Source organism: Lolium perenne, chromosome 1, assembly GCF_019359855.2.
Source record: "Lolium perenne isolate Kyuss_39 chromosome 1, Kyuss_2.0, whole genome shotgun sequence".
NCBI lineage: Eukaryota > Viridiplantae > Streptophyta > Magnoliopsida > Poales > Poaceae > Lolium > Lolium perenne.
In genome coordinates this window covers 1,378,746-1,394,540 of record NC_067244.2, presented here as the reverse complement: position 1 = coordinate 1,394,540, position 15,795 = coordinate 1,378,746, and the positions used below count along the sequence as shown (strand labels likewise).

The 15,795-nt window shown below is 53.4% G+C and overlaps 1 protein-coding gene across 1 annotated transcript; it reads right to left on the bottom strand.

The window, feature by feature from the left end:
- Positions 1-4,093: 4,093 nt before the first annotated feature.
- LOC139835667 (uncharacterized) lies at positions 4,094-15,084 on the bottom strand. Its single transcript, XM_071825525.1, has 5 exons — positions 14,960-15,084; positions 14,330-14,885; positions 13,985-14,120; positions 13,712-13,913; positions 4,094-4,289 (listed from the first exon to the last, which is right to left on the bottom strand). The coding sequence occupies exons 1-5, from the start codon at positions 15,007-15,009 to the stop codon at positions 4,094-4,096; spliced, it is 1,140 nt and encodes a 379-aa protein (XP_071681626.1). The 5' UTR covers positions 15,010-15,084.
- Between the last annotated feature and the right edge of the window lie 711 nt (positions 15,085-15,795).

Sequence of the window (15,795 nt, the reverse complement as noted above, 5' to 3'; positions counted from 1 at the left end):
TGTCACTAGCTTACCGAGCTGGTCCGTTGATGAATGAAGTTGCATGGTGTTTAGTAATATTTATAGTGATGTAAAGTTGCGAGTTGGAGCGGCTGCACTAAGCATCTGGGATTAACCTTAAACATTGCAAAAATGCAGCCTGGCAGCGACTTGTCACTCAGTGTGTCAGATATTTTTCACCATACCTACATAAAATCGTCTCTTCTTTCTGACATGGATAGGCATTGCTACATGGATATTAGCAAGTGGCTGCATGCTGCTGTAGTGGCCTTTCAGCTGACAATCCAATCCATGGGGAAGGCTTGTCGACCACAAATCTGACTCGAGGCACTCAGAAAACACATACATGCAAGGGGAACGCTTGTCGACCACAAAATATATTTGCATTAATCTTGTCATAGGCTCATAGCCACAATAGTTAAACACATTACACATGCAAGTGCATGCATGTCGGCATGCCAAATTAATTGGCCATGTCAGGCAGTAGTGGTTTTTGCTATGTATTACCTGCATGAAGTTTCTAGTCCAGCTATAGCCTAGATGCATGGTGGTAAGAAAGAGCAAGAAGCAAAACTGAAGTCTACCTTGTCTATTTGTAGGAAGGTGTGGCGCGGCGCACGCCGCGCCCGTTGTGACGCCCTAAAACCGGTACCATGTGCATTCCAGCGATCCTGCCGAGATCCGCACGATATCGATTCGGAGACGTCCACCTACACGACGTGCGCGTTGAAATACACACATGATGCAGGTGAAATTACCACAAGTAGTTACATTACAACATGTTTACAATAGAGCCCATAAGAAACATATATTACAACAACGACTCCGACAAATCAAGAATATAAATATACAATACAAAGATCCGAATCATACAGAAGATCAAATTCATCCGAGTACGGACAAGAGTACAAATTGGACTAAGAGTCCTGTAGATAACCAGTGTTGTCCATAACCTTGCACAGGCCAGCCGGAAGGGTAACATTGCTAACATCGTCATCTCAAACCTGTCCAAAAGAATCGGGCCAACGGTTGCTGACAAAGTGAGTGTCGTCGTGGTGAACAGACAGATGCCATAGGATGGCTAAGGTTGGGGCCGAATGGACGCTAGAGGATTCGGGGGAGGGTTTCCGGAAGGGTAGCCGGTTGCTTTCCTATGAAGAACTTGGCCTTGGCCAGAGGAAGAAGAAGAAGAACACTCAGGCTTTCTCTCCCTCAGATCTTTCTATTCCTTGATCACAAATGGTTACAGGTTTCTCGCAGCCTAAGACAGTGAACATCTACCGTAGAATCTCTCGAACATACCCGTGCAAGGGTGTGCCCCCTCTCCTTATATAGGGGAGAGGGTGGCTTACAGGGGAAGAAACCCTAGGAAACCCTAATGGCATCTTTGAACAGACAAACTACTTTTACAAAGTAACTTTAATCATAAATGGCGGCGCCGGTATCTTTAATCAGGGGCGCCGACATCACCCGGTATCTTTTGCGTCATCTTCCGCTTTAGCGCCAGGGCTTCGTTTAAAGTTGCTTTGCTTAGCTCATCCTTGTCCTCTAGCTCTGGCGGAGAGAATCTTTGACCAGCCTTGCCGGCATGCTCTTCTTACCGGTAGCCCGGTGTCTTCTTAGCCGGTGCCGGCATACCCCTCTTGGGATACCGGCACGATTTACTTCGTATTGAATCAACTCTTGTTAGCCGGAATAACCTTTAAACCGGTATCTTGATGGCTCAAACCATCCGGTTTGGCATGCCGTTGGCATACCGGGGGCCATCCCCCCAACATTAGTCCCCGAAGCTGGTATAGTCCGGTGGATCCTATCCAACGGACCATGCCAGGTTCCCTTACATTCACGATACCGGTTTAAACCTTCCGGCAACCAGTTTAAACCTTCCGGCTTCTCTGCCGACCTCTAACTTAGCATAGTCCAGCGGATTCTATCCGATGGACCACGCCAGGTCCTCATCTTGAACGTACCGGATTAATCCTTCCGGTTTCCATTTAAACTCATCCGGCTCCTTGCCAATTCTTTCCGGTAGCTTCGTCATTAAGACTCTCCTCGACGAAGTCGAGAATTTCTCGGGTACAGTGCCTGTCAGAGACATGCGCACTGTACCTGACGCGCCAGTGTCAGGGGTCACTTCCCTTCGGCTTCTGCGCCCTTATTAAATGCGGCGTACTGAATTCTCGCGCCACGTGGCGGCCCACGGGGTGAACCGCCGCGGCCCAACGGTTGCCAGCCCACTAGCTTTTTCTCCTATAAAAGGGGGAACCGCTCCTTCTTCCTCCTTTCTTCGTCTTCTCGAGTTCTTCGCGCATACAGAGCCCTAGCCCTCTCGCGCCCTTCGCCGTTTCTGCCCATTGCCCGAGCTCCGCCGGCCGGCGAACTAGCGCCGCAGCTCCGCCGAACCTCGCCAAGCCTTGCTGCGTGGAGAGTCGCTGCTGCGCACCTGCTGTGGCCACCGCATCCGTGCTCTGACAGCTTCTTTTTCGCTTCCTTGTCGCTGGACCTCTCCAGCAACCTCGGGCTCACCGCTCCGCCGGCGACCTTCTCTCTCAGCGTCTCCGCCGCCTCAGGTTAGGTTAGATTCGCCTTTACCCATTTCTTCTTTGCTTTTCAGATCTTGGGCCGGTAGGATATTTATCTTTTCTTTTCCTTTGTTTTTTCTCTTACTCGTAGATCTTCGCGAGCGGGTAGATCTGGGGAAAACTGTTTTTCCGGGTAGATTTGCATGTCTAGTGAAGAGTATCTTTCCGAGTCTTCCTCCAGTAGCCAACAAACCGAATCATCCGACGGGCTAAGCGCTGAACTTGCCCGGATGGAAACCGAGACCGGCAAGGATCAAGAGGCCGGCAGCTCTAGCCAAGCCCCCGGAACAGGCCTTTCCGGTGTCACACGCGGAGCCTGGAGAGGCTCCGACGTCACGCAGCACGAAATTGACTGGCTCTACCGGTCAAGAAGGATACCGGAAGGAGTATCCTGCCGGCTTCCCCGCGACGAAATCGAACCGGTACTTAGACCCGGTGAGTACGTCGTGTTTCTTGCCCATTTCGAGCGTGGCTTCGGCCTTCCCGCCTCCGACTTCTTCCGCCAATTTCTTGATTTTTACGAACTTCAGCCTCACCACCTTCCCGGCAACGCCGTTTTCTATCTTTCTTGCTACGCCACCTTCATGGAAGCCTACATCGGCATCCGCCCCACTCTCGAGACCTTTGCTCGCTTCTTCTCTCTTAGGATCAACTCTGTTCAGGGCAAGGACATTCCCAAGCCCAAACCCCCCGTACAATGCGGGTCTTGCATCATCGGCTCCCGCCAAGGGAGCCCTTTCTTTAAGTTCACCGGTCTCGAGTCATGCCGGTTGCGGCAAGAGACCTTCTTCTATGTGAAGAATGAGGGCGACGCTGATCTTATCAATCTACCGGCATTCAATCCGGCGCCGCCCAGGAAGACCAACTGGAACTACTCTCCCGGGGTGACTCATATCGAGACGAACCGGGTAGTACGCTTCATGGAGAAGCTGATGAAGGAGACCAACATCTGCTCGGACGATATCATCCGCGCATTCATTTCACGTCGGGTGCTTCCTCTTAAGCGCCGGGCTCACAAGATGAGCGAGATGTACGGTTCTGGCGACCCCACGAAGATCACCGGCCTCCCTCTTAGCAAGAAGGACGTAGTCCTCAAGGCTAAGCAGATCTGCCAGACTTCCATGTCGGCTGACTGGGAGTGGGGCTTCCTACCTCTTAGCTCCACCAACCCTCCAACTGAGGAAGTAAGAGATTGTGCAACCCGGGTTCTTGTACCGGTAACTTTTATGCTGTGACTAACTTGTTTTTCATTCGTTTTCAGGCCAAGGACCGCTTCCCCCGCATCGAAGCGGATCGGCGAGGCCCTCGCCGGAAGCGCCCTCTGGACCGGGTGGACCCTGACCCATACATTCATTGGTCTGACCTCAAGATGGGCCGGACTCACACCTCACGCCCCGGTAACTTCTCATCTGAGGCTCCTGGCTCTGTTGACGACCTCCCTGTGCTTGAGGTAGCTTTCTTTTCTTGTCTCTCATACTTTATCTCGTTTTTCCTCCTCTGTAGATGCCCGTTCAGCCAGCACCGAACCGCAGGTCCATGAGCATGTTGCTCCCTTGGACGCCGAGGCCGGAGACGAGTTTGTGGAGAAGCTCGCCCCCCAGGGCAAGAAGAACAAGGCCCGGCACATGATGCCGGCACAAGCCAATCTCCTCCCCCCAAACGCTTCCGGACGGAAGTCCTTGCGGGGAAAGAGACGAGCAAGTGGCGCTACAGGGGCAAGCAGATGCCGGTAGCATCTGGGTAAGACTTTTGCTTCTCTTCGCTTGTTTGGTTCTTTTCCCCTTTTCCTTCCGGTTGCTTTTTTCAACCTTTCTCTTTTTCTTGTTCAGCCCTGCGCTCAAGCTTGGCCCAAGGCCTGAGAGCTCTGAGGGAACCGTAAGGGCCTCATCTCCTTCTCACCCAAGCCCGGCACCGTCTGGTGCCGGCAACGCTTCTGCCTCCCCTCTGGGAGGCACCTCAAATTCGGGGCGCGCGGCCCCTACACCTCCAAAACACCGCGCGGAGGAGGAGTGTTGTGGGTATACTTCATGGGTGTACCATCGACAGTGCCTAGATCCGGCAAGCCCGGGTGGCCCACAGACGGTGATGAGGCATGTGGCCCATCGGGCGGCCCAGTTGCTGTTGATCATGAAGGAAGAAGTCCAGCCCAGGATCAGCAGGCCGGATCCGAACCGACCTTAGGAGTAACCCGGATCCATGGAGGCCCATGAGGAACCCGGATCCAGTACGACGTGTATGGAAGGCGGATCCGTAACGTGCACGGCAAGATATTGTACCGTAGCTAGGCTATCTGTAATCCGGCTAGGACTCTCCATGTAAACCCTAGATCCGTGCGCCTTTATAAGCCGGATCCCGGGAGCCCTAGAGGCAACAACCACAACTCATTGTAACAACGCGAAAGCGCCCAGATAATTCCAGACAAGCAGCAGTAGGCCCTGTCATCGTGCAGGTGTTCCGAAGCTGGGTAACTCGCGTACCACCGTCCCGAGAGCACTCCGCCCTATGGCCCCTACTTCTTCTCCCCCTCGTGAGGATCCCTCCTCCGGGGTACCGTCGATTAGGCAACGACAGTTGGCGCCCACCGTGGGGCCTGTGGCGTCTGGAGGCCGGAACCGGGAGGGTTCCGCCATGGGAAGCTACGACGACACCATCGCTGTGGGACGCGTCCTTTACGCCGGGAATCTGCCGATCGTCCCTCCGGATGAGTGCTGGATTCCGGCTAGGACAAACCCCGTCAAGCTCTCCATCGTCCCAATTGGCGGCATACACATCTTCATCGGGGAAACCGTCGATTCCGACGGAAACCCGCTGGTAAATAACGCAGACGCGACCGCCGCAGAGCTGGACGCTGTCGCGAAGATCCGATCTGAGACGCAGGAGCTTCCCAAGGAAGATTCCGCCTTGGATCTGGAAATTTCAAAGCCCACCCAATCCGCCCCTGAGCAGGAAACAAAGGTGGAAGACCAATGCAGATCCGCCTGGGTCTCCCAGGTGTTAGAAAAGCAGAGGTGCCACTTCGTACACTTCTTGGCCCATACCGCCGGAACCGCCCCTCAAGAAGACGGAGCTGGTCCTGAGCAGGAAGAGGCACCGGAACACAACGCGGATCTGGATCAGGCTGAGCTTGTCGGAGAAAGCGAGACTCCGGTTGAAGAGTCGATTTTGGGCAACCTGAGTCCAATTTCCGGAGATACCCCCTCTATGGAATCTGATGACTTCGTTCGCAAGATAAGGGAATACGGATACAGTGATCAGCCCGAAGTCGACTCCGCCCAGCCTAAGCAGGTTCTCGCAATGGTAGCAGCGCTGGGACAAACTGGATCTGGAGACCAAGTCAGCCAATCCGACCCTCAACCATCCCAACAAGGATCTCCAATGTCTCGGGTGCGACCCCAAAGGGATTCTTCCCCGGAGGAAATCCTGTCAGCAGAAGAGGTGGCCGCGCGAGCAGTTCTTAACACACCCATAACCCCGGGCGACGCCGCAGATCTGGAGGCTCTAGAAACCACCAGAAAGGAGATGCTGGCCACAGCCAAGAAGCTCGCCGATACCGAAGCTGCGTTAAAGGTAGGGAGGGCAGATCATGCAGCCTGGGCGGAAAACTTCGATAGACAGGACCGCGAGATTGCCGCCACACTCGAGCAAGTCAAGAGCATGAGGGCTGAGTGGGAAGTAAAGATGATCTATGCGCAGGCGGAGGCCGATCGAATTGTTAGAGAAGCAATTCCACCTCGCAGGATACCCTTCAACACGCCCGCAGAGCACCAGCCGCTCGAAACCCCAAAGGACAACATGCTAAAAGCTGCGGAACTACTGCAGAAGAAGGACGAAGAGGTTGATATCAACTATCTTCGCACTCTCGTCGCTTCAGCAATGCAGCAGCAAAGCAAGGCGGATACTTCGCGCAGGTTGGAATCCAATCCGGATATCTGTTTATCTACCGCGCAGAAGGACGCCCGCGCTGATCGGCGACCCGATGACGAATCACACACCGGATCCTCGGAGCGCAGAAGGAAAGCCAGGGAACACCCAAATCCAATCCCCGTACCATCAAAGACGCCACCGTCAGATCCAAGAAAGGGAAAGGATGCGATGTACTCTGGACGAGACAAATACCGCAACCCCTCTCCTCCGCCCAACGGTTACCCGTGACCCCCTCGCCGCCGTAGTCCAGCCGGAAACACCAGGCCCCCAGGGCATGGTGGGATTGTTATCCGCGACAACGTGCTGCCAAGAAACAGAAACAGGGAGCGCTCGCCGGAACCTCGCCGGAACCAGAACATTGTTCATGAGCCCGAGCCCAGGAGGAGTCGGAATGAGGACCGCGGTCCAGAACCTCGCCAGAGCCGGGACCCAGAGCCTCGCCGGAGCCGTGATCCGGAGCCTCGCCGGAACGACCAGGGCAGCCAGCGCCAAGGCGAAGGCAGCCACAGGAGCCGGAGCCAGCACCAGGAAGGCCGAGGAGATTCAGATGGCGGAAGCAAGAGGTCAGACCGCCCACCTCGCAGGTCTCCCTCACCACCACCTAGCGGTGGCGGCGGAGGTGGAGGCGGAGGCAATGGCCGGAGATCTCGCTCTCGCTCAAAATCTCCTCGCCACGGCTCGCGCGACGCGCGGGACCGCCTTAACGAGTACAGAACCGACTACATTGGTCCGAAGTGCTTTGGCAGGATGATTCGAGAGGAACCAAAGCCAAGGATGAACCTCAAGCTACCCGGAAATCTGAAGCATTATGATGGCACCGAAAGGCCGGATACCTGGATTGAGGATTACTATAATGCTGTAACCTTCGCCGGAGGAACCCCTAACATCGCCTGCCGCATGCTTCAGTTGTACCTTGTAGGTCCAGCCCGGATCTGGCTCAGCGACCTTGAGAAGAACTCCATCTTTTGTTGGTTCGACCTGAAGAACGCTTTTGAGAAACACTTCAGGGGCACCTACAAGAGACCTGCCACAACAAGCGACCTGCAGGCATGCATCCAGAAGAAGGGCGAAACATCGAGGAACTTCCTCACCCGATGGTTGGCATGCAGAAACGAGTGCGAGAACGTCGACAACCGCACAGCAATGCACGCTTTCATTGGGGGCTTGCAGCGAGGAGGATTGCTGCGACACAAGCTAACTTGCATGGTCAATGCAAATCAACTGACGCTGGACGACATGATCACCATCGCCAGCGACCACACTGCCGCCGATGACGACGCAGGCGGTGACCTCGCAGCCACAAAGAATCCCCCGCATCAACAAAAGAAGAACCGTGACAACGGCGGTAGCAGCAGCCATAAACGCAAGAACCCTGATGACCAGAAGAGTGGCGGATCCGAGATGGTCGCCATGGCGTTTCAACGCGGAGGTCCAGGAGGCGGAAGAGGACGCGGACGCGGAGGCGGAGCCGGCAGGGGTCAGCAGCATACCTCCGAGGTCACTGCTGCCGGATCCCGCGCCCCGCAAACCTATGAGGAGTACAGAGACATGCCCTGCCTGGCCCATCTGGATCCGGTTACAGGGAAGTCCACTCATACCAACCGCAACTGCAAGTGGGTCAATGATCTAAAGAACGACCCGGAGGCCGGATACAAGCGCGCCGGAAGCACCGCCTCGCGGAAAAGGTGGCAAGGGCAAGAACAAAGACAAGGAGGACGATAGTTCCGAGGCGATGGATGAGGATGATAACTCGCCGGATCCCAAGGCAGGAGCCGCAGGTAAATCCAATCCATTCGACAAAAAGAGCGTGGGGGCTTACCACACTTTCCTCGGAACCCCAACAGTACGCGCCTCCAAGTCAGCTACCCGGATCCTGAACGCCATAGTTCCGGCTGTGCCGCAGTACGTCAGGTGGTCGGAAATTCCGTGCACATTTGATCGGAAGGATCATCCCGCAATTGTGCCAAAGGAATGCTACGCCTTGGTTGTAAGTCCCCGCATAGACGGGTATGACTTCTCCAAGTGCCTCATGGATGGCGGAGCCAGCTTGAACATCATGTACCTGGAGACTCTAGAGCGGATGAACCTCACCAAGGAACAGCTCAAACACAAGACCACTGAGTTTCATGGTGTGGTTCCGGGTAAGAAGGCAAACTCCCTCGGCAGCATCACACTTCCCGTGGCTTTTGGCGATGTTCATAATTTCCGCGAAGAGAAGATCACGTTTGAAGTTGTGCCCTTCAAGAGCTCCTACCACGTCATCTTCGGCAGGCCCACCTACCACAAGTTCCACGCAAGAGCGTGCTACATCTACAACAAGCTCAAGATTCCGGGTCCTAAAGGTATGATTACCGTATCCGGAGACTACAAAAAGGCTCATGAGTGCGAGTTAGCGAAGCCGCCTTCGCAGAGACTCGGATATCCGGAGAAGAGCTGAAAGGCTACAGAGCCGCGGTGGATCCGACTGAGATGCAGACCACCAAGAAGCAGATCTCCGAGCAGAAAACCTCCTTCAAGCCCGCGATTGAAACCAAGAAGCATGACCTCATTCCAGGTGACTCTTCCAAGCAGGTTTCAGTCGGAGCCAACATGGACCCCAAATAGGAAAGCGCGCTCGTCGAGTTCCTCCGCGCTAACATGGATATCTTTGCATGGCAACCTTCTGACATGTCCGGAGTACCTAGGGAACTCGCCGAGCACTACCTCAACATAAATCCGGGGGCCAAACCAGTGAAGCAAGCTATGCGACGCTTTGGAGATAAGAAGCGCCGCGCCATAGGAATGGAACTAGCAAAGTTACTAGAAGCAGGTTTTGTAATCGAAGTTATCCATACCGATTGGGTCGCGAATCCCGTCCTTGTACCCAAAAAGAACACTGAAATACTAAGAATGTGCATCGATTACTCTGGCTTGAACAAACATTGCCCGAAGGATCCGTTCCCCTTGCCGCGCATTGACCAAGTCATTGATTCGACGGCGGGGGCGGAACTTCTGTGTTTTCTTGATGCGTATTCCGGGTATCATCAGATCCGGATGAAGGAATCCGACCAAAAGGCGACTTCATTCATTACCCCGTTCGGTACTTACTGCTATGTTACTATGCCCTTTGGTTTGAAAAATGCAGGTGCTACCTACCAACGTACGATGCAGCGGTGCCTGAAGGACCAAATTGGCCGGAACGTGCACGCTTACGTCGACGACATCGCGGTCATGACCCGGAAAGGATCCGACTTGATCAGCGACCTCACAGAAACCTTTGACAACCTCCGTAGGTACAAGATGATGTTGAATCCGCTGAAGTGCGTCTTTGGCGTGCCAGCCGGAAAACTCCTTGGCTTCATAGTCTCTCACAGAGGCATTGAGGTTAACCCGGAAAAGATCAAGGCAATCCTGTGCATCAAAAGGCCAACTTGTCTCAAAGATGTGCAACGACTAACTGGTTGTGTTGCAGCAATCAGTAGGTTTGTTAGCCGTCTTGGCGAGAAGGCGCTACCCCTGTACAAGTTGCTGAAGAAAACAGACAAATTTGTCTGGGACGACGCAGCTGACGCAGCTCTTCGAGGGTTGAAGGAAATTCTCACCTCCCCACCTATCTTGGCAGCTCCAGCAGAGTCAGAGCCAATGCTCCTTTATCTGGCAGCTACCAACAAAGTCATCAGCCTCGTCATCGTGGTGGAGCGAAAGGAAGAAGGTCATGAATATGACGTCCAGAGACCTGTCTACTACATTAGCGAGGTGCTGACGGAGTCAAAACAAAGGTACCCTCACTTTCAGAAGCTAGCCTATGGAGTGTTCCTGGGTAGCCGGAAGTTGAGGCACTATTTCCAAGAGCATCCAGTAACAGTCATGAGCAAGGCTCCGCTGTCTACAATTCTCAACAACGCTGACGCAACAGGACGTACGGCTAAATGGGGCATCGAATTATCCGCCTTCGACATCGCTTACAAGCCCAGGACTGCGGTTAAATCCCAAGTCTTGGCAGATTTCGTCGCAGATTGGACAGAAGCTCCGGATGCAAGTCTGGAGCCGGAACCAGAAACATGGGTCATGCACTTCGACGGATCCAAGCAGCATCAAGGCTCAGGAGCCGGAGTCACCCTGAAGTCCCCTACCGGAGAAGAACTGCAGTATGTTCTGCAGATCCACTTCGAAGCTACTAACAACATGGCGGAATATGAGGCCCTACTACACGGTCTGCGCATCGCTAAGGAAATTGGGATCAAGCACATCATATGCTGTGGAGATTCCGACCTGGTGGCACAACAAGTAGCCGGAACCTGGAACGCCGTAAATTCCGTCATGGCGGCCTACGAGACGAAGTTGATGAGCTCGCCAAGTGCTTCCTTGGATACGAAGTCAAGTACGTCGAAGAGACGACAACACAAAGGGCGTACATGCTATCCAAGCTCGGATCCGGCAGAAACAAATTCCGCCTGGATTTTCCTGGAGCATCTCCGGATACCCTCAGTTAAGGGCGCTAACCCGGAAAACCCAGAGGTGGCAGTGTCTCCGGCTAGGGAAGTGATGGCTATCATTCCGGCTTGGACACAGCCTTTCCTGGATTACCTCATCGATCAAAAGTTGCCAGAGGACGAGGTCCTCGCACGACAGATCGTCAGACGAGCAAGAACCTACACAATAGTTGATGGACAGCTCTACAAACGAAGTGCAGCAGGGGTATTTCTTAAATGCGTCTCCAATCAAGATGGCATTGAAATCCTCAGAGAGATCCACGCAGGGGATTGCGGGCATCATGCCGCTCCCAGATCACTCGTTGCAAAAGCTTTTCGGTTAGGTTTCTATTGGCTTACAGCTAAAGAAGACGCTGATAAAATAGTCAAGACCTGCCGAGGTTGTCAGTACTACGCTACTCAACCAAACGCTCCAGCCCAAGAGCTGAAGACCATACCTATCACCTGGCCGTTTGCGGTGCAGGGCTCGATATGGTTGGTAAGTTAAAAAGATCATCTCCTGGCGGTTTTGAGTACCTCCCGGTCACCGTTGACAAGTTTAGCAAATGGATCGAGGCTAAGCCGGTGAGAAAAGCCGACGGTGCTACGGCACTAAAATTCGTGCAGCCTCGTGATGAGATTCGGCATCCCACACAAAAGATAATCACAGATAATGGCACAAACTTCGCTCAGGGAGAGTTAAGGGATTATTGTGACACAATGGGGATCCGACTGGACCTTGCATCTGTGGCTCATCCACAATCTAACGGTCAGGTTGAACGGGCTAACGGTCTAATATTATCAGGAATTAAGCCGCGCCTTGAAGAACCGCTGCGACGAGCAGCCGGAGCTTGGGCTGACGAGTTGGAAGCTGTTTTGTGGAGTTTACAAACTACCCCTAACAGATCAACAGGGTTTACCCCATTTTTCCTGGTATACGGATCCGAAGCCGTGCTTCCCTCCGACATCATCCACGACTCACCGCGAGTTTCCGCCTACAATGAAGAAACAGCTGACGAGGCCAGACAGCTATCTGTGGACCTGATCGAGGAAGCTCGGAACTTAGCTGACCAGCGTTCTGCCATCTACCAGCAGAAGCTCCGACGCTATCACAGTCGTCGAGTTCGGAAACGCTCCTTCATGGCAGGAGACCTGGTCCTCCGCCTTCGACAGGTGAAAGACCATAAGCTGCAATCTCCATGGGAAGGACCCTTCGTCGTTAGCAAAGTGCTTCATAACGGGTCGTACTACCTTGTTGATTTCCGCGAGCTAAGGGATAGACCTGCTAACTGGCACCGGAAACGCAAGCGTGAGGATCCGGATGACATCTACGATGAAACAGATCGCCCTTGGAATATCGCACAGCTACGTCCTTTCTACACTTAGCATATTTTTTCCGAGTTATAAACTCTGTAATAGTTATACATGATCAATGAAATAAAGCTTATGGTTCACTCTTTGAGTCTTTTACCTCCTTTACTTGTTCATTTTAGATCGTGTATGTTTTTCCGCCTAGGCGTGTATGAAAGTTGTGATTTTCAAAATCGTCCTTTAGGACGTAAGCTTAAGTTTTCTGATTAAGTTGTTATCTGTTGCGAACTCGTGGATTCCTAGTAGCGATTTCCGGCACCTATGCTTGGGGGCTTGTTTCCGCGGTTATGGACGGACTGCCATTGGGCTTCGTCGCCGCTGGCGAGCGTTTCCGGCTAAGGTTTTCCGGCTCGTGGAAGGTCAAGCGGGCAAGCCGGAAAATAACGAAGTCAGCACTTGCTTTCTGACATAAAACGAAACATGCACATAATATTTAACGGATAGCAGGATAAGTGTTTCCGCCCCATGCATAATCGTTTCGTTCCTAGCTACTTAAGAATTTAAAGTCTTATTACAAACCCTCGCTGGGGCCAAAATGATGCATTGTTTTTCCCGCAGGAATAAAAGTTTCACTCCCCCTTAGCCGGAGAAGTCTTGCCCTCTGGATCCTGTTCCTTGGCGCCTTCGGCCGGAGAAGACACGTCTTCTTCACTTTCTTTCTCTTCCGAAGCAGCGGTGCTGGTCTTGGGTTCCTCTTGGGGAGCATCCTTGGAGCTGGTCTAGGTAAACTGGGTTCCGGATTCCGCAGGTCGCGCCTTGGCCTCGAGTTCCTCTTGAAGTTCCGCTTCTAAGGGCTCGTCCGCAGGGAGGACGACCTTGTCGTAGAATTCCTCGTGCCGGATCCTGCGCGCGATGCGGGTGTCGTAGCCGCTCACTGCATCAAGCAGCGCGCCAACATCCGCATCCGGAGGAACGCCCGTGGTCACTTCATCAAGTTCAAGACCCGGAGTATGTGCTAGGCACATGGTCAAGGCCATTGCAGCTGCGCCTCGGGCTGAAGATGCTTGCAGATCTGTCACCAGCTCCGGCAGAATATCCATCTTAGCAATAAGCTTGCGCACGTCGCAAGTGCGGCTCCTCTTGATGTTCAAGTTATAGCATATCTTGCGGGAGGCGGAGATGAGATCTTTGCAGTCATCGCCCGCGAGTTGCAGAAGGTCGTCCCGTGGGAACAAATTCCGGCGCTGTTCCGGGTACCCAAGCGGCTCTGCATAAAAGATAATCAGGATATAAGCACGCAATTTGAGCGCAAAGTAAAGAAAATCGGAGCAAACATCTTGACAAGGTTCCGATATCATACCCAAGATGTTCTCATTGAGCAAGTCCCAGTGTTTCTCCGCCGTCTCCATATATTTCCGGAGTCCTTTGAGCTCTTTTTGCTGCCTCCTGATGGTCTCGCTATCAGCATTCTTTTTCAGTTCCAGCTCGCCCTTTTCCCTGATATGCTCGGAGTTTTTCTCCGCCAGCTGCTTTTCGGCCTGCTCCCTTTTAAGTTCCGCCTCCTTTAGTTTTGTCTCCAGCTCTTGGTACGAGGAGCGCAGGTTCTCAAGTTCAGACGAAGCTGTTGCAAGGGAGGAGGATGCGCCTATAATAACATAAGTTAACAGCAAATCTAAAGTCGGAATTTGGTTAATGACGAAGAAGGCGGAAACCAACCTTGGGCGTCCGCCAGTTGTTTAGCCAGTTCTGCATTTTCATCCTTCAGGGTCCGGATATTTTCCGCCTGACTCAGAGTAACGCGGCGCTGCAGGGCAATGTTCTTGTGCAGCTCGTAGTGCAGCGCCTGCTGTTCCTGTAAAATTTAAACAGTGCAGGAGTAAAAATTCCGCCTGTAGAAGTGGTTTCTTTTAAAGCATCATTGCCGGAACTTTTCCGCCATAATGCTTGGGGGCTACTAGTCCATTCTAAAAAACTTTCCCGGAAGTAATCTTTCTCTAAGCATCTAAGCGCTAACTACTTTTTGAGTTTCCGCCTACATGCTTGGGGGCTACTGGGGAGTACCTTTTGCTTGCAGATAAGTTGATCGCAGAACTGGCCAACGTTTTTCTTGAAGTCCTGGATTTCCGATGTCCTGGAATCAGGCTTCCCCCAGGCGTTGTTCAGCATGGCGTTGAGCAGGTCTTGTTCAAGCTCCCACTTCTCCGCTTCAGTCAGCTTGTTGAAAAACTTAGTGGCATACGCCTTGGGGGTGGAAGTGGTGTCAGCCGGATCTCCAAAGTTCTTCGGAAAAACGACCATGTCGCCAGCGCCCTCTCCAGCTTTCTCGGAAGAAGTTACTTCAACCTCTCCTTGGCCTTGTTTTTCCGCCTCTTCTTGGGCAGGGCCTTTGGCCTTAGGATCTTCTTCGCCCGCATGCCCGCTGCTAACCGGAATTATTTCCGGTGGAGTGTTTGCGGCAGGTGGGGGAGATGGATCAGCCTGAGGGGGCGACGGTTGGGGAGTTGGGTGGGAGACGCTTGGTGGAACTGGAGTAGAGGGACCAACAGCCGGAGATTTCTTCATGTATTTTGTGATGGGCTCCTGGCTGGTGGTCCGCGTGGCAGCGGTTTTCGGATTCCTGCAAACAAGTGAAAGGGTTTAGACAAGAGATAATTTCGCTAAGTTAAAATTGCATCATGCTCGGAAACTTACGGGGCGCCGGGGATGATGGGGCGTGTGCCCTGGCCAGCTGTCGAGAGCATTCTTAGACGCGCACGCTCCGCTTTCCTTGAGTCTAGCGGAGGTGGTTTTGTCGTCTTCGGCTTCTTGGCGGAGGCCTCGCCGCTAGCTCCGGCTTCGGAGCCGGAAGCTTTGGCGCGGGGACGCTTTGTAGGTCGAGGGGCCGCCTTGCGGGGTGCCTGGTCCTCTTCCTCCTCGTCGTCCTCCGGAGCCTCCTCCGCCGTGTCGCCGGTGACGGGGACGCGAATGATGGTGCGGAAGTTTTCCTCCGCCAAAGTGTTGAGCTGGAAGGAAAGTGAACAAGAGTTAGAGTTAAACATCAAAAAACTTGTGAAGTTTGAAATAACGAAAAGAACAAAGCTTACCGGAGGACATTGATCGTTCGTGTAAATGTCCTTGAACAGTTCCGGGACCTGTTGGCCCCTCGGAATCTTCACCAGCGTCTTGATCCTTCTCTTCAGAGAATCGGCCGGAAGATCGTGGCGGGTAACCCGGAGAAGATCGTCCGCGTTGTAGCGTAGAGGCTAGATTCTCCAGGAAAACCAGCTAAGTGTGAGCTGGGCTCCGGTCAGTCCGTCGTGGACTAGCCAGGAGATTCTCCGCGCGGCCTTCTCCAAGATCGGAGTCAGGGCGAAGGGACGAAGCTCCAGCTTGCAAGTTCTTCCGGAGGTTCGTTGACAAACTGGGGCAGGCCTCCGTGGACTTCCGGGACTGAAGCATTCTTCTCATAGAACCATCCGGCATTCCAGTACCGGACGGATTCATGCGAGTCGTGGGGAGGATACATGCGGGTAGGGCGGAGCATAAAT

What these genes read in the sequence shown, in the direction of transcription:
- LOC139835667 (XM_071825525.1), bottom strand. Translation starts at nt 15,009, where the DNA reads ATGCTCTCGACAGCTGGCCAGGGCACACGCCCCATCATCCCCGGCGCC. An exon ending in AACTTATCTGCAAGCAAAAG is followed by an intron (nt 14,121 to 14,329) that starts GTACTCCCCAGT and finishes TAAATTTTACAG; the next exon opens with GAACAGCAGGCGCTGCACTA. An exon ending in ACAACTGGCGGACGCCCAAG is followed by an intron (nt 13,914 to 13,984) that starts GTTGGTTTCCGC and finishes ATGTTATTATAG; the next exon opens with GCGCATCCTCCTCCCTTGCA.